Below are 16,313 nucleotides of genomic sequence, written 5' to 3'. Positions count from 1 at the left end.
AAATTACCGTTATCAACTTATTTAAAATGTTCTTGTTGGTAAACGAGAGAACTTGTTGTCAGGTTATTTTTTTTAGAAAAATTCTATTTGCAAAGAAATTATTTGTAATAGAACTTAATTGCCACCTTTTATACCAGTAACAAAGGAATATCAGTAAATGGTTCAGTTATTTTATAAGTGGCTATCAAGTGGCTGGATATTTGAATGTCATGGGTTTTTGTACATAATGTGAGTGGGTGTTTTAATGCATGTTATTTATGATAATATTCCAATTATTGAGTACTTCCGTCATAAGGGAAGACTAGACGGAAGAAAACTTTACCAGCTCCTTCAAACTCAAACAGGTGTCACTGTGTCAGAATACCATTTTAGTGAAATGCCACCAACCAGAGTGAACGAATTTGGGCAATGGACCCTTTGGGTGAGTGGCATGATTTAACCTTGACGCGCACCTTGTAAACGTCGTGTAAACGATGTTAACTGTTATTGTAAATAGGGTTTATCATTTGAACAAATTTCAAGTGGATATATATTGCTTTATGATTTTTAAGTGGATTGTTTTATGTGTCGTGTTGGTTCGTGATTTTAACGTAGTCTGGAATAATTTGCAACATATTTGTGTTAATTTGTAACACTGCAACTCTTCCAACGCATGATTGTAGTTATTATGGATGGCTGCCAATGGTATCGTATTTGGGCTGGCTTACAAACAGTTTGATGAAGGCAAAAAATATTATTATCTTCGTGCTATTTTAAAGGTCTGTGTCACCAAAATTGTAATATAAAATGACATGGTGCTTATAGGTACAGTATGTTGCAAATTAAATTAATTGTAAATTAATTGACCATTTAAATATTTTAGGGTGGTCTTCCATGGGCAAGAGCATCTGCAGCTGTGCTGAACTTCAATTGTTTTCTAATTCTACTCCCAGTTTGCAGAAATCTTTTGTCTGCTTTACGTGGGGTTCATGTAAGTCTACTATAAGTTCAATTGCTCTTGTTATCAAAGTATTAAAATATATTTTATATTTAATTTTCTGCAGTGTTTTGGTCTTATAAAAAGCATTTTCAGATTGTTGGATAAGAATCTGACATATCACAGACATATTGCATACATGATTTGCATCTTTTCTGGTGAGTTGGTAATAATTTGAATATAAAAAGTGAAGTTTTCTTGCAACAATTATGTTCCTAATGTATTTTTATACTATTTAGTTATTCATATTGGTGCCCATGTCTTTAATTTTGAGAGATTTGCAGCAGCTTGGGATGAAAGTCAATATGCTCTTATATACAGACTCTCTTTTAAGTTTGAAGATACTAGCTCTTCAACATGGTTAAACCCCATTCGACAGAGGGGAGTGGTATGATAAACTATTAAAGTATTGCTTTACTTAATTATTGTGAGCTGAACAAAAATATGACCTGATGCTGTAGAGCAGAGCATGATGCAGTGAATTAATACAGTGAAAAAAGTAGGTTAAATGAGAAATAAGGAGAACTAAGAACAAAAATAACATGTCCATTTTTTTTCCTAGGATCCTAACACAGAGTTGTTCAAAACAGGTTTGTCACCTTGTCTCAAATTAGTTACTTAAATGCATGTCCATAATTAAAATTATTTGCTCGATGTTTATAGTGGCTGGTATATCTGGTGTCATTATTACTCTTGCACTAGTTCTTATGGTAAGTTCAAAAATATTATGATACCACTGTTAATTATCAAATAAACTACCATTATAATTAAACTGGGTAACACAAACAATTCACTTTTTGCTCCATTCTTTTAGTTCACATCCTCAACAGAACTTATAAGGTGAAGCGTTCAAACAGAAATATTTTTAATTAAGCAATATCATAACACCTAACGCCCTTTTTACAGGCGTTCATATTTTGAGGTGTTTTGGTACACACATCATCTATTTGTAATTTTTTTTGTGGGACTTATTGTCCATGGTTTTGGGTGAGTGAATAATATTTATAACTTATGGTGAATTTTGGCTAAATAATTGATATGCCAATCCCCAAACGAAATCCTGACACTTTTAACAAAATTTACTTTGTTCAATAACCAGTGGTCTTGTCCGTAAACAAGTGAACACAAGCAGCCATGACCCTGTAGAATGCCAGGCCGAGGTCAATAAACATGAATGCCCAGATCCTCTCTTTGAAGCTACTGGTGCCACGGTAATGACCTATTGTTTTTATAACTGTTATTTAATTATTCTGGAGTAATGAATTATTTTATTTTCTTTCATGTATGTTTATATAGTCCTGGAAATGGGTTACAGCTCCATTGGCATTATATTTTATTGAGAGATGCATCAGATTTGTTAGATCACTGCAAAATGTGAAAGTTACAAAGGTACAATATGGTTGTTTGATCATATAGAGGCCTAATTTAAATGGAATCAATCTGACAGATGAATCTTATTTAATCTACTATCTTGCTTAGGTTATAAAGCATCCCTCAAATGTTCTTGAAATCCAAATGACAAAGTCTAGATTTCATTCTGAACCAGGACAGGTAATATTTTACTAGATTAATAATTGCATAGCATACTCAACTCCTATTGAAACATTTCCTTACACATTTTAGTATATTTTCCTTCATTGTTCCAAGATCTCAAATCTCGAATGGCATCCGTTCACTCTTACCTCGGTAAAAACTTTTTTCATGAATAAAGTTGGGCTCAAGGTTTGAAGATTAATATGAAATAACTCAGTTGTTATGTGTTTTAGTGCCCTGAAGAAGACTACTTCAGTGTCCATATAAGAATTGTTGGAGACTGGACTAGTATGTGATATATTAAGACTGAATTAAGTTTGACTTCTATAGCTAATTACCTTGATTTCTATGGTTTAGTTATACTAATGTCTCCATCGTATATTTTAGGTGGTCTTGCAAAATTGTTTCTGGATGAAAATGAGGAACAGCGTGAAGAGAGACCCAGGTAATATAGTAAATATATATATACTTTGTTATTGAGGAAGCTGACAAATAATTTATATGGGAAATTTTGGCATTTAGACTTGCTGTAGATGGACCATTTGGTACGTCAAGTACTGTAAGTTGACCTATGTTTTACATTATTTCCCTTTTGTCAGTTTTTGGTTGTAAATTTCTTTCAAATTTCAATGTAGGATTTTATGAAATATTCTGTTTGTGTGTTTGTTGGAGCTGGTATTGGTGTGACACCCTTTGCCTCAATACTCAAGACAATATGGTATCAACATAATAAATCTGAATCATCTCTAAATATCAAGAAGATATACTTCTTTTGGATTTGCCGAGATACAAATGCATTTGAATGGTTTGCAGAGTTACTGGAGAGTTTAGAAGTTCAGGTGTGGATATCTCTTTTACTTATTGAATGTTTATGAATTTTGCAGCTTGCAATCTTAAAAAGACTACCAGAACAACTCTTTAATTGTGATATGATTTCAGGTCATTTAGACTAGCTCACTACCTCCTATGACAGCATTTTTAGAACTAGTGTACTTGTACCTTCACCTTTAAAGTGACTCCATCTCCGTCCCATGTTGAAGTTGTTTATAATTAGTTTGCTGTGATTCCTAGATGGTTGAAAAAGGAAATGGTGATTTCCTAGAGTATAACATGTATCTCACCCGAGGCTGGACGAACAATGAGGTATAACATTTATATTTTATCAATTCAAGTTATTTCATGAAAAATGAATAGTGAAATTCAATATTGACCAGGTGGATAAGCCAGGTTTGGATCACAAGAAAATACCCAGTGTATTTGTAATTAATTTTCTCAGGAGCGTATGTTTTACAATAGAAAGGGAAGCAGGAGGTTTGGTTTTACCACAGCAGGGTGACCCCCAGTCTAGCTCCGCCAAGGCTAAATCTTCAGGTTTACCAAGCTACTAAAATACAATCTTATTAACATGGAGTGTTTTATTTTTTTAAGGCCAGAAATATCATGTTACGAGATCAAGAAGAAGGGGAGGATGTTATTACAGGATTAAAACGGAAAACATTCTTTGGCAGACCACAATGGGATGGTATTTTTGATAATATTGCTCAGTCTAATCCAAGGTAGGATATTTATTTGCCTCAAATGAAGATTATGGTTCATTTTTTATTGCAGTGCAACAGCGTAGCCAGCACGATAATTGGGGGGTCCATGTACATATACTCACGTTACGAAGGATTAATTTCTTTTGGTATTGATTGTCTTTACACTCTGATAACATGAATATATGAATATGGCTCCCCAAATTATTCGTGCTGTTGCTGTTTATATTATATAATTTCTCTGCAAAATAAAGCATGAAAGAATTCTACTACGTGTTGTTTTTACCTTGTAATAGTCTTAGGCTACGTTTTTTCGCTTTTTTTGGTGCTTTTAGGTACATAATTTTCCTTAAAATTGCTTTTTTTTTCATTCTTTCACATTCTGGCAAAACGACGATTTTGAGTTTGCCGCCATTTTCAAAAACGGCTCAAAGCCTCAAACGATTGACCAATCAGAAGCCACAGTTTTAAATAATCATCTTCGTAATTAAAAAATATAACAAAATATAAAAAAAATAACCAAAAAAAAATTATATTTTGTTAGAAATTGACAAAAACGACTCCCCAAAAAACTCTAAAATGTGTTTTATTTTGTAGTACGGACATTGGGGTGTTTTTTTGTGGTCCATCAGGTTTATCTCATACTTTACGAAACATGAGCAATAAATACAGCAATGCAAAAGAAGGAATACGCTTCTATTACAACAAGGAAAACTTTTAAACTTGGCTGACTAAAATTATACCCAATATACTTCTATTGTGGCTTTTGTGGGTTTTTTTAACAAAATGCTATTTTTTAAGACTTTTTATTAAACCAAATGTGCATAATGACATACTATATATAAGATATAATGATTATGATAATGTTGTAATAAATTTTGTCAATAAAAATACGATACAATCACAGTTAACTTATCTGTGATGTAATCATCGATAAGAAATTAAAACTGATTTTTGGAACATCGGGTAGTTTTCGGATATTGTCGCAATACAATCGGGATTTTATTTTCGCCATTTGCGCTTGCGTGGTTTCTATGGTGATGCAATATGGCGACCAAAAAAGAAAAAGAAATTGGCTTTGGTTGAGATAAAATGCCACCGAAGAAGAAAGGAGATGGCGGAAAGAAAGGAAAGAAATCTGGAAAGAGTAAGGGAGAGAAGCAACCACAACTGACCGTAAGGGAAGCTGTTTTAGCCTTCCAGTAAGTGTTATTTTTTGCTAATAAATGAAGAACGAGCGATAAAAGTTTAAGTCGACTAGATCTTAATTATAGTAAGTAGGCTAAACTATATTGTTCTTATTGAATTATATTTTAATTTTCCAGAATTGAAGTGAGAGAACGAGATTTGGTAAAAATAACGGAAGAATTTCAGACGTTAAAAGACAGAAATCGTAGACTTCGTTACAGAGTAAGATTTTCACAATAATATTCAATTTTATGTGTGAAAGTCGTAGTTCTATATGATCAATCAAGAATGATGTTTGATTGCTTAAATCGTGTTTATGATAAAATATTTTAGAATGAGCAACTCAAAAAAGAGCAGGGAGAACACATAAAGACGTTGTTGAAACAAGCTAAAGAAAATGAAAAAGAAGTTGAACAAATGACAGTTGTGAAACAGGAGGAAGTTGAAAAGGCATTGGCTGATAAAATACAAATCATGAAGAAGCTCATTGCTGAACAGGATGGTATGTTCACAGTATGGATGAAGCTGTGTTATTTTTCAGTCTAATGTGTTAACTGTGTTGTCTCATCTCTGGCAGTTAATTGTCTTAGGAATTTTTTTCCAACCTTTTGTTTATTTGTATTTGAATGGCTGTGTTTACTACTGGGGTAATGTGGAGTCTGATTATAGATATTTTCTTGAATCTATGTTTTCACTTTGCTTAGAAAACAAGGAGAAAATTAAACAAATGGTAACCCAGATTGAGGAAATGAATCAAGCCATTGCAACAAGAAAAGAATATAAGGTGATGGTATTTAAAAAAAATTCTATTATGCACTCTTTAGAGCTGATTTTAATGAGCTAATTTGAGTCAAAAATATTTGTACTTCAGAATAATGGCCAAGTTGAACATGGAAATCAAATCAGCCTCCTTAAGAGGAAGCTCGCTGACATGGAAAGTTCATTTCAAGAAGTATCTGCTCATTTGGATCGCAGTTTAAGAATTGCCAAAGAAGAGATTGAACAACAAGGACAGTCTACTTTGGAAACGCAGAAGAAAGTTGCATCTGAGGAAGCTACTAATTCTATCAAAAAGGATGATAGACAAGAGATTGCGGATCACAAATGGCTCAAAAAAGAGGTGAGAATTTTTAACATTTAAGGTTGCAAACAACAGGAATGAATACAATATCTTTGTCTTAGAGCTTTGTCTTGTGCCAGCTTTGTCTTAGAGCCTTGTCATTTTCCTTCTTTAATAAACTCATCACCTTCTTCAATAAACTAGATCAGTATTCACGTAAGAGCCTTTGAAGATATGTCCGTCATTGTTGAATCATTGGAAAGGGAAAACCTTGAGATTATGAGAGAACTCTTTGACTGCAAGACAGAGGATTTGAATTTAGCAAGGTGAGGATGGTTTTGACCCATATCCGAGTTTTTTCGCGCAGATTTTACGTTAGTTTGTCTCTTTGACTAAGTCCGGAAAAGCGAATTCAAACCTCACTCAAGACAAGTAGTTTAACATCCGCTCTTTCTAGTGCCAGAAATGTCATTAAACCCTTGGTGATAATTTCTCTAATATTCATTGATTATAGACGTTTTTACCTGGCCTGTGTGAATGACCAAGACGAGAGCGGAGATGAAGAAGTTTTTGCGCAGCATAATGACGATGAAGTTGAACATCAAGATGAAAACCTGCTTGAAAACTACCTACATTTTAACGACGAAGACTATTTGGTAAGCAATTTATGACACAAAATACGATCTGTATTTTGTATCCTCCGTTAGACGGAAACCACGAACTGTATGAAGGTTATGAATTATGGAAGACGCAGTATCACTGTTCTGTCGTTTGGTTTTCTATCCCTGCGTGACCCAAAGGAGAGTAAATTTGGATGAGAAAACATTGCCCCTTGCTTGGTTTTAAATGGTAGACAATGTTTTCTCTAAAGTCGATTGTTATCTGCCATGCCAGCATGAATCCCCATTGATTTCTAGGGGCAGAATAGTGCTAAACTTTCCTTGTCTACCATCATGTTTCAGGACTCGCCAAGATTGGGGCCAATGGATCTACAGTTATTGTCTGTTGTTGGCACCAAAATGCCACTTCACGAGAGTACAAACTCACATCTACAGTTGATCGGTCAAGCTGATGAAGTCAATAATCAAAGTTTGGACAAGACTGAGAGTGAAAATGACATCTGGCCAATTTCAGAGAACATGTTGAGAACATTTGCTATAAAATAAAAATTTGTATTTTAGTCGCATTGGCTTTTTTGACGTTTTTAAAGGCCCATTTTCACTACGTGATTTGTCCTAGACGATTCTTACCCTGGCGTATGTGAACGTGTAAATATACGTGCAAAAGTGACATTTTAAATTCCGTCTTGAACAAATTGTAGAAGATTGAATGAAACTCAAAATAAATACGCCTTAATTGGGAAATATATTGTGGTGTGAAACTGTATTATTATTCTCAGTGTAAACAGAGGAAAGGGAGAGATTTTCTCAGCAGTAAAACCTTCGTATTTTTCGACCTACGGACGATGTTTTCGAGCGATCGCAATTTTGTCCAATCACAAAGCAGAACGTGAATATTCCGTGATTTTTTCGTTCTCGGCGCCATTTTCAACTATAACGAGCTTCGAGCAAAATATTTGGATTTTTATAACCTTTCAAGACTCAACTGGAGCTGATCAAGTCATTTAAAAGATTTGGAAGAACAAGGCAAGTATAATTTTATTCTCTTCCGTTCCGTAACAGCGGCAAAGGCAGCGTTTTGGAAACATTTCATGTTTTAATAAATTGGGTCGTGTTTTGACCTTTTCATGATTCCTAGTTATCAAAGTTAAGTTAATAGAGAAACAAAGCAGTTTCAAAGCAATGAATATCTGGTAAAATCTCGGACAAAATATATACTTTGTCCGTGGAAGTACTGTAAACAAAATAAGTAATTTGTGTCTTTAATAGGCGAAAGTTTAGCAAATTATGTAACTTTACATGCATCACATTGCAAACACATCACAAACTGTGATGTTTTGTTCTACAGTTCTTGGTAAACTTGGACTATTAGCTACATACTGTTCATGGGATTTTATGTGAAACATGGGAAATTTATTAAATTATTACAATTTAATAAATTTAACATAAGAAATTGTCAAATTGTTACAATTTGATATTGAATAATGGGCAGGGCATATTGCAGTTAAATAAAAGGGGAAGTGTACAGCAGTTTCAACAAACGGCTGTATTTTTTGCGCATAAAATAGCGAAAGAAAGATAACGAAAAAGAAGTTAAAAAATCTTTGGAAAAAACCGTATTACACGACGTTTAATCATATTCGCGCGCAAACGCCATCTGACGCATGCCTTGAATATTATCACATAGTCTTCGGGGTACTCCGTTATGTATTCGTAAATTATTCGTACCATTCTCGTACATTCATGTTTTATCGTTTACATCTCTTCTGCAATGCAACTGAAATAAAGAAATATTATCCCTTCACAGAAAACCCAAATTACAGTTATTGATGTGCTTGATTGACTCATAATCAGAGAATATAGCGTTAAAAACAATGCTCTTGCCTTACGAACACATTCCGATCTAGTCGGCGCTTCTGATTGGTCGATTGTTTTCTTTCTGCGTTTTGATTTGTTAATGGCAGTGGCGCGAATATTGAAACTTGTCTGCGAAAGTTTTTGAGATCGATTTTTTTAAAATTAAAACATATATATTAAAAATATATTGATAGTTTCTTTTTGCACCTTCGTGTTTTATAATGACGAGCGTAACGACGTTTTTTACCAACATTTCAAACATTAATGATCATGAAAAGCGATTTTTTTGCGACGTGGATGAGGAAAGTTTGCCGAACTTGTCAAAAACATGTCACGTACATGCCAACTCTTCTCAAGATTCGAACACTTCTTCTTGCACATCTTTAAACAGGTTGGTAATATTTTTTCTTCATATTTTGATATTTAAAACAAGCAAGTCTGTTTGCTTTGATGGTGTATTTTCTAAATTACACATTGGTAATTCGTAAACACATCTACTGATATTAATGTAATCATAGAAAAGATCGATTCGATAAATTTGAATTTAGAAACCTCAGGCTTAACTGGTCTTCTCAATAGATATTTTTTTATTTTTCTTATGAACTAGCAATTCTTTGGATATCCAGCCTCTGAAGCCTTGCGATATCAACATCGGGCAGACCTATTTGCTCCAAACTCCGAAAAAAAGCCTAAAAACGTCTTCCTTTTCTAATCAAAAGAGGATTACCCCACGAAAGCCTTTGAAACCAACGAAAAGTGCAAACAAGACTGATCCATCGTTCAACGGAGTTACATTGCAAATGAAAACCAACATCAAACGTAGCAGAAACGATATGGAGACACAGCTGGTGATACACTCTTATTTTACCACGAAAAAGAAGCGTTCTCCACCCTTTAAAGTTGAAAAACCACGCCGTTCAGCCAAAGGGAAGTCAAGACTTCTACCCACATCCCTTGAGATGCGTTTCAAACAACAGACATCATCTGCTCAAAGCAAGTCGAATACGCTCAAAGAGAATCATTTTGGTGATCTTGGTTGCAAACCATTACGTATGGTGGATTTAAAAAAAGAATGTGCTTCTTGTGGTACTGAAAAAACCCCTCTCTGGCGTGACGCTGATGATGGTACACCTCTCTGCAATGCCTGTGGTATTCGCTATAAAAAATACAACATTCGATGTCTACGATGTTGGTACATACCCAGAAAAGAGGAAAATAGATCCACTCTATGCCCAGGCTGTGGTTGTCTTCTTGATAAGATGGCCCTAATTTTAAAACGTTAACAAGCCAGTTTCAGCTAGTATTGCTCTTTATATTTTCATTAGTTTTAAGAAAGTTCATAATAGGAATTTGATATGGTTTGCCGAAAAAAAAACTGTTTAATCGTTGTGTGACTGAATTTTCTAACGTTAATTCTTTATTGTACCATAATTTAACACCTAAAAATATCGTTTTTACGATCATTGTTATCGATTAAATTCGCACGACGAAGCCTCAGGATCTGGCATAATATGGCTGTTCAGGAGATTGAGATGAAAAAGGATCCAGTCCTTATACCATAATGCAACTAACACTCTCTTCAATTTCTTCAAGTCGACTTCTTTTGAAACTATATAGTTTTTTCTTTGGACAAACAGCCTAGCCTTTAATAGCTTGTATATTTCAGTGGCTGCATTGTTATTTGTGTTGAACAATGTTAGGAAGAGAAATAAAAAATGAAAATTGTTCTCGTTCATTGAATTTGTATATGCTACAATTTATTTACTTTATACAAAAGGTAGATTCGATAGAATTAAATAAAAAGAGTTAAATCCTACATATTACTGCTAAAATATACATTGAAACCTATATGTTAAAACTTGCAGGATGTTGACAAATTTCAAAACAATATTCTTCTCCAGGTGTTTCAAAGGTCATTTATTTTCATTGGTGTGTTGTAGAATTCAGTCATCATCCTAGTATTTAAAACAGAATGATGGTTAACATACCCCAGATAAAAACAATTTAGAAGAGAAATGTGACATGCAAGGTACATGTCTCACATGGGAATATCTTAGAGGCACAGTATGTAATAATTCTTGAGATAAACACATTCCTTGCATTATTTAATATAATTTAATATGACAAATAGTGTTTACAATTCCTAGTGCATATATTTAGTTTATGTAACAATTATTCTTGGATTTTGGTTCAACGAACCTCTCCAGCACTCATTTCTGCCATTCGTTGGGATTCTTTCTTTACCCGGAATTCTATCCTAAAAAGAACAATTGACGAAAAGTGGTTATTTAAGCAATTTGATGTGGTTCTGAAGATTTGGATTCAACTCATAATTTTACCTTTTCTTGTTCTTCCTCTTCTTATGGGATGCTTGTGAAAAGGTGAAAACATTTTTAGGCACAAAGTCACAAACACTTAGAGCATATTTTTTATTTCATCTTACCTTTGTGTACTTTTCCAATATGGTTGTGCTGCAATGGTTCCAAATTTGCTGCTGTTTCTCCTAAGATAAAAAAAACTTTTCATACTAAGATGCAATATTCATCAAAATCTAATTTTCTCTATTTTAATTTCTACTTACTAAGCACTCTCTCGGGCTCAGCTTCCGCCATTCCACCTCTTTGAACAGCCTTCAAAGAAACAAGAAACATAGGTTTAGTGTCGATGACTAAGATGAATTCATACTATGATGATGCTAAATACTTAACAACAACTAGGTTACTTACTGCATGCGATGTAATTGATGATTTAGAGAATAATCTTTCTGCATCCTTAAATTTTCTATGCTTTCTTTCCAACTTTGTTGAAGTACTCCTGCTATAAAATGCATTACATAACATAGTATCCTGCAAGTTTTACAAAAAAATGACCATGTAGTCCAGCAAATATTATACTTACTTGTTTGTCATAAGTCTATCCCATCCACGAATAATATTACCATATTGCTGAGTATCCTCTAAATAGCTCCCTTCAAAGGCATATATTTGCCTTTCCAAGTTAGCCAAGCTTTCCTGTAATGGAATAGGGAAGGCCTCACTTATAAATCTCTTTCAATCAACATATCACCTGCAACTTCTTCATGCAGTCGAGGGTTGGATTAGTTTTGAAAGAATTAAAACACTTTGGTTGAAAATGGATACACATGCCATGCCCAAAGTAGTAACAATGATGTCATAGTAGATTGAAACTAACATATGTCAATCATTTTCTATTATTAAATATAAATTAATAATAAATTTCATTATTTTTTGTCAACTTCCTTTTTGATATTGACTCAATACACTGTAGATGTAGATGAATTTCTTGACACCATTTATTAACACAAATTTTTTGAATTTTTTTAACTGGTATTGTCTGTATTAAAACTATTAATCAATACTAATCATACTTTTAAATAAAATCATAATTAAGAAATTTCATTTGATATTTTTCATATATAACTACTTAAAAACTTAAGCTGTCAAGTCAAATGCTACTCTAAATCAAAGATAGCAATCCGTTAACTAATCTTTAGCGTTCTTAAGCTAACTTACAGCGAGTTCTTGGCGTCTTTTTACTAAATCTGCAAGTTCTTGCCTCGTATCAGGCGCTTTCGAAGCGGTCGCCATCTTGGAAGAGGAACTCAAGCAGCAATCGGATTGCACTCGGCAGTGGCCGGCTAACGACGGTTTATATGCTAATTATTGATAGTGCATGCGCATTCGAAGTACTTTCCTTATCCTTCGTAACTAACAATAGGGAGCAAAGTCTTGCACCTTTCTGGCACTTAGGTAAATTGGGATGAGAAATTTTAAGAAGCAATTTGGTTCTCAAAAAAGCAGTTGTCCTAATCCAATTCCGTATTTCACTTACTATTAGGTTCTATTAATCTCGCCTGAATGCATTCACCTTTACTGTCGAAATTACTTAATTTCAAAGTTTGTTTTGAAGATTTAATATTGAAAGTATTTGCTGCCGAGCAACCAAAATTAAATTACAAACGGAGAAAGTATTAATTTGGCCGCTATATCATCAAGAAATGATAAAACTTCCAAATATCATGATAAAATGTTCATATAAACCTCATTTGGATAAAGATGCAGTTTTTAAGTTCACCCGATTAAATTTTCAGTTTTTCATCTAAATTCTACAGTAAGAAGGATAAGGGTCTTTAATAGGATGAATGAATGCTCGAAACATTAATTTCAAATTGCAGTGTAGAGCGTTTCTATTTGATATATGATTACCCGATGCATGTCCGCAATAAAGCAGTATTTATTAAGACAATATGTGTTGAACGGCGCTTGTCTTGATGAATGCCAATTAAGTTATATGGCCTTTAGACGAGCTGAAAAAGATGCACAAAAGCCATGACTATCTTCAAGAACCCATGTTTCCTAGCTTTATATAAATACAAAAAATCTGCCGATATTGAAAAGTTATCACGGTTCCAACTTGAAATTAATCAGTTGCAGTTCTTGTGATGTTGGGTTTTTGCCTCATTCACGTATTAATAATGAAAAACAAGCTAATTGCTGCATGCCTGCGAAAAGATGTTAATGAAAAAGTCTTATTTTCAATTTTCTAAAAATCAGCAGCATTTTCTAACAACTATCATGCTCACATGCAGTGCCGGATTACAAGAAGTTCAGTTGAAATAATGTGAGCAGTGGGGCTTCTGAATGATTACTGATAATGATGTATTATTAAACGAGTCATGATAAATCTCATGTTATGACACAACGACATAACGTTCTTTATAAAAACTATGAATATACTTGAATCTTTTATTTACAAGTCACTTCAAAAACTGCCCACTAAACATTTGCGGTGAAAAGGTCATTTCGTTACGCATCTTGTTCGTTAGATATTACAGATGTTGTCTGGTTTGTAATTTGTAATTTACGCTTAATCATATGCATTGAAAATTACCTTTCGCAGTTTCATATATATTACTACACCTCAAGGTTTAATTTTACCGGTGAAATTTAAGCAAATTCACAGGTGGATTTAATATAACACCTCTTGGGATCAATATACGTTTTATTATTGCGAAAATAATGAAGACCTGTTGGCTATTTTCGGCATCCGGTGTTTCCTGTATAATTGGATGGCACATCTCTTGCTTCTCATTCGCAAATACACATTGGCTCGTCTCTTTTTATTTGCACAATTATAATTACACCCTAGTCCATAGTGCTGCAGCCTGTCAGCTGCTGAAAAATCGCTGACAAACATTTAATTGAAATGCGAACGGCAAGCTAGATGTCTTGATTTATGGACTCTTTGGTTTTAAAAGCAATCCAGAAAACCAGTAGCAAGATTTTTATTCATACACGTTCTGTGCTTTTTGATGTAAGTTATTTCAGACAAGAGCACGCTGACACACCAAGTGGCTTCCATTTAGCATTTAATTTTCTTAATGGAAGAATCAATCAGCATTTGGTGTGGCTAGGCAACGATACATTTCGACATTTCTGTTAGTTCAGTTGTTCGCATAAACGTGTGGCAACGACAGGTTGATTTTGAATAAAAATATTGAACTGAGGGCAAGTATTGTACTCGAAAAAGAAGAAATAACCTTCAACATTCAGGAATAAATTGTGTAAAAGTCTTTTTTTTCGTTGTGAGTTATTATGTGACAGTTGAGAAAAGTTTAAGAGGTTTGCAATTAAATTAAGAAGCCGAGTGGATCCGAGTGGAAATTGAAAAGCAGAGTGCATCCAAACTTGAGTAAGTTGAGTAGTTAGTCTGACAAGGAAAGCTGAACAGAAGACGCATTTTTACACACACTTCAATTAATCTAATCCAATCGTGACGAACAGTGCCCGTATACAAGAACTATCTTTGCAGGCGTGGTAATTATAATCTAACGTGGGCTATATCCTTGATATCGTTTGTTTTCTTTGGTTATTGGTTCGAAGAAGAAACTATAATTCAACGAAGCCATGGATAACACGCCTGCCAACAAATCAGAACCTCCTTTGGATCAAACTGCAGCAGACACTGTAGTCCAAGTGTTCACTATGTCAGTGATTATAATTCTGTCGGTGTTCTTCAACGCCGTTGTTCTTATTTGTTTCTACCGACATCATGCTTTACAAACCTTCACGAACGCGTTTGTTGTAAACTTGGCCTGCGCTGATTTCCTTTTTGGCCTACTAGGAATGCCTCTGTCTCTGGTAACTTCAATCACCATTGATTACGCATTTCCCGTGTCAGTATGTAAGTTTCATGGATTTGTACTCGTGTTATTCAGCGAGGCTTCAATATGGACTTTGACATTTGTTAGTTTTGAACGTTACCTATCAATAAGGCATCCATTTCACCATCAAAGATGGATAACTCCTTCTGTAGTTACAACAACAATCGGAGCTGTATGGGCAATATCTATTCTTTTTGCTTTACTGCCATTTGGAATCTCCAAGTACTCCTTTTATCGTTTTAATCATATCTGTGTGGCTGATTGGAGGATTAGTTTTCAAACAACTCTGATCTATTGTATTTGCAGCATTTTTATTCCATTTACGTTTATGGTAATTTCGAACATTGGTATCTTGAAAACAGCTTTGGAACAGAATCGCAAAGTGGATGTTAAAGTTGGAAACATACGAAAGATGACAATCAGACCGAGCGAAGCACCAGTGATTGATGTAGTGCACCTAGAAGCTGAAAGAAAAGCTGCCGAGAAAGCGAAAGCTCGTAAAAAGAAAGAGAAAAGAGCAACTCTTCTTGTTCTTGCCATCGTCGGGACTTTTGCCCTATGCTGGATACCCTATGCTATCACCTCAATGTGTTTGATGATACGAAGTTATGAATGTTTATGGTCTTCCAGAGTGTTTGTTGCTAGTGCCTGGCTCACGAATCTTAGCAGTGCTCTTAATCCTATCTTGTATATCGTGTTTAACGTCACTATACGACGAGCAGTCAAGCAATTACTCGGAATAAGTCCAAAGAATGGAGTCGACGGTAGCGATGGAGGAACTCTCGTTACTAATGTGACGAGGTTCAATAGACGCGCAGAAAGATCGCAATAAAATATTGTCTGAGTGGCCAAAGCTAAGCCTATAAATTGGTGTAATTTTCTTTTTATGCACTCATTTGAATAGCGCACTATAGTTGCATTTAAATACATTTTTTAGATTGTATACTTAAACTGATCGACTACAAATGCCTTTCCCTACGGAATTATTAATAGATAGAAAAAATTCTGAATCAATTTTGCAACCTTGTGCTATTGATTAAAACTTGCTGTGAGAAACGCTGTAAGAGAATACTCCGCAAGCAGCACAAGGATTCCGCCATGCAAAAGATAAATTAAATTTACGATGCATGTAGCCGATATAAACCTTTCGACAGCTGGCTTTTTGAGTACTTTTATATATGTAATTGTAGACACAACATATCCGTTTTAGTTAAAGATAGTGAATTGCATTTGCACTACAGGTTTTTGTAAGCTAGAAAAATAAGTGACCGTCACGTAGAGCTAAATATTCTGTCACATTTTAACAGAAATTGATTGTATATTTAACTTAAATTCATTGCTCATGTAATTATCAGTTTTC

At 34.3% G+C, this 16,313-nt stretch overlaps 5 protein-coding genes across 8 annotated transcripts; 4 read left to right on the top strand and 1 right to left on the bottom strand.

The window, feature by feature from the left end:
• The first annotated feature begins 96 nt into the window (after positions 1 to 96).
• LOC114538306 (cytochrome b-245 heavy chain-like) lies at positions 97 to 4,872 on the top strand. 3 transcript variants are annotated; one of them, XM_028559475.1, is made up of 21 exons: positions 97 to 228; positions 345 to 421; positions 663 to 758; positions 863 to 970; positions 1,044 to 1,134; positions 1,216 to 1,364; positions 1,539 to 1,566; positions 1,640 to 1,686; positions 1,791 to 1,816; positions 1,883 to 1,963; positions 2,076 to 2,187; positions 2,273 to 2,365; positions 2,456 to 2,527; positions 2,600 to 2,662; positions 2,743 to 2,797; positions 2,897 to 2,954; positions 3,032 to 3,068; positions 3,145 to 3,348; positions 3,581 to 3,652; positions 3,938 to 4,065; positions 4,642 to 4,872. In XM_028559475.1, exons 2-21 carry the CDS (start codon positions 377 to 379, stop codon positions 4,763 to 4,765), a joined length of 1,689 nt encoding a protein of 562 aa, XP_028415276.1. In that variant the 5' UTR covers positions 97 to 228; positions 345 to 376; the 3' UTR covers positions 4,766 to 4,872. The 3 variants fall into 3 exon arrangements, with proteins under 3 accessions (XP_028415276.1, XP_028415261.1, XP_028415268.1); XM_028559460.1 differs by lacking the exon at positions 97 to 228 and having other exon boundaries at positions 241 to 421; XM_028559467.1 differs by lacking the exons at positions 97 to 228; positions 1,883 to 1,963 and having other exon boundaries at positions 241 to 421.
• A 204-nt stretch (positions 4,873 to 5,076) lies between these two features.
• Positions 5,077 to 7,647, top strand: LOC114536226 (coiled-coil domain-containing protein 83-like). The gene is made up of 8 exons (XM_028557557.1): positions 5,077 to 5,246; positions 5,370 to 5,454; positions 5,566 to 5,734; positions 5,937 to 6,016; positions 6,104 to 6,352; positions 6,497 to 6,618; positions 6,807 to 6,948; positions 7,255 to 7,647. Exons 1-8 carry the CDS (start codon positions 5,137 to 5,139, stop codon positions 7,456 to 7,458), a joined length of 1,161 nt encoding a protein of 386 aa, XP_028413358.1. The 5' UTR covers positions 5,077 to 5,136; the 3' UTR covers positions 7,459 to 7,647.
• A 1,343-nt stretch (positions 7,648 to 8,990) lies between these two features.
• LOC114532930 (GATA-type zinc finger protein 1-like) lies at positions 8,991 to 10,052 on the top strand. The gene is made up of 2 exons (XM_028554520.1): positions 8,991 to 9,104; positions 9,396 to 10,052. The coding sequence occupies exons 1-2, from the start codon at positions 8,991 to 8,993 to the stop codon at positions 10,050 to 10,052; spliced, it is 771 nt and encodes a 256-aa protein (XP_028410321.1).
• A 434-nt stretch (positions 10,053 to 10,486) lies between these two features.
• On the bottom strand, positions 10,487 to 12,404 carry LOC114536860 (chromatin modification-related protein MEAF6-like). Of its 2 annotated transcripts, none has more exons than XM_028558206.1 (8): positions 12,303 to 12,404; positions 11,668 to 11,780; positions 11,496 to 11,583; positions 11,351 to 11,399; positions 11,213 to 11,272; positions 11,109 to 11,139; positions 10,969 to 11,026; positions 10,487 to 10,724 (listed from the first exon to the last, which is right to left on the bottom strand). In XM_028558206.1, the coding sequence occupies exons 1-8, from the start codon at positions 12,375 to 12,377 to the stop codon at positions 10,713 to 10,715; spliced, it is 486 nt and encodes a 161-aa protein (XP_028414007.1). In that variant the 5' UTR covers positions 12,378 to 12,404; the 3' UTR covers positions 10,487 to 10,712. The 2 variants fall into 2 exon arrangements, with proteins under 2 accessions (XP_028414007.1, XP_028414001.1); XM_028558200.1 differs by having other exon boundaries at positions 10,491 to 10,724; positions 11,496 to 11,586.
• Positions 12,405 to 14,045: 1,641 nt separating this feature from the next.
• On the top strand, positions 14,046 to 16,311 carry LOC114534198 (beta-1 adrenergic receptor-like). Its single transcript, XM_028555755.1, has one exon. The coding sequence runs from the start codon at positions 14,697 to 14,699 to the stop codon at positions 15,783 to 15,785; it is 1,089 nt and encodes a 362-aa protein (XP_028411556.1). The 5' UTR covers positions 14,046 to 14,696; the 3' UTR covers positions 15,786 to 16,311.
• The last annotated feature ends 2 nt before the right edge of the window (positions 16,312 to 16,313 follow it).

The sequence above is a fragment of the Dendronephthya gigantea genome, unplaced genomic scaffold (assembly GCF_004324835.1).
Source record: "Dendronephthya gigantea isolate DGI-Jeju-01 unplaced genomic scaffold, DenGig_1.0 000002F, whole genome shotgun sequence".
Taxonomy (NCBI): Eukaryota; Metazoa; Cnidaria; class Anthozoa; order Malacalcyonacea; family Nephtheidae; genus Dendronephthya; species Dendronephthya gigantea.
The sequence above is the reverse complement of the archived record's forward strand: the minus strand, read 5'-3'. Positions and strand labels throughout refer to the sequence as shown.

Excerpts from the sequence above, each read along its gene's own strand:
- LOC114532930 (XM_028554520.1), top strand. The coding sequence starts at position 8,991 with ATGACGAGCGTAACGACGTTTTTTACCAACATTTCAAACATTAATGAT. Across the intron at positions 9,105-9,395 it reads ACTTGTCAAAAACATGTCAC|CCTCTGAAGCCTTGCGATAT; the intron begins GTACATGCCAAC and ends TTGGATATCCAG.
- LOC114534198 (XM_028555755.1), top strand. The coding sequence starts at position 14,697 with ATGGATAACACGCCTGCCAACAAATCAGAACCTCCTTTGGATCAAACT.
- LOC114536860 (XM_028558200.1), bottom strand. The coding sequence starts at position 12,377 with ATGGCGACCGCTTCGAAAGCGCCTGATACGAGGCAAGAACTTGCAGAT. Across the intron at positions 11,587-11,667 it reads GATAGACTTATGACAAACAA|CAGGAGTACTTCAACAAAGT; the intron begins GTAAGTATAATA and ends TGCATTTTATAG. Across the intron at positions 11,027-11,108 it reads AAGAGGAAGAACAAGAAAAG|GATAGAATTCCGGGTAAAGA; the intron begins GTAAAATTATGA and ends TGTTCTTTTTAG.
- LOC114536226 (XM_028557557.1), top strand. The coding sequence starts at position 5,137 with ATGCCACCGAAGAAGAAAGGAGATGGCGGAAAGAAAGGAAAGAAATCT. Across the intron at positions 5,735-5,936 it reads GCTCATTGCTGAACAGGATG|AAAACAAGGAGAAAATTAAA; the intron begins GTATGTTCACAG and ends CACTTTGCTTAG. Across the intron at positions 6,619-6,806 it reads GAGGATTTGAATTTAGCAAG|ACGTTTTTACCTGGCCTGTG; the intron begins GTGAGGATGGTT and ends CATTGATTATAG.
- LOC114538306 (XM_028559460.1), top strand. The coding sequence starts at position 245 with ATGCATGTTATTTATGATAATATTCCAATTATTGAGTACTTCCGTCAT. Across the intron at positions 1,964-2,075 it reads CTTATTGTCCATGGTTTTGG|TGGTCTTGTCCGTAAACAAG; the intron begins GTGAGTGAATAA and ends TTCAATAACCAG. Across the intron at positions 2,955-3,031 it reads CAGCGTGAAGAGAGACCCAG|ACTTGCTGTAGATGGACCAT; the intron begins GTAATATAGTAA and ends TTTGGCATTTAG.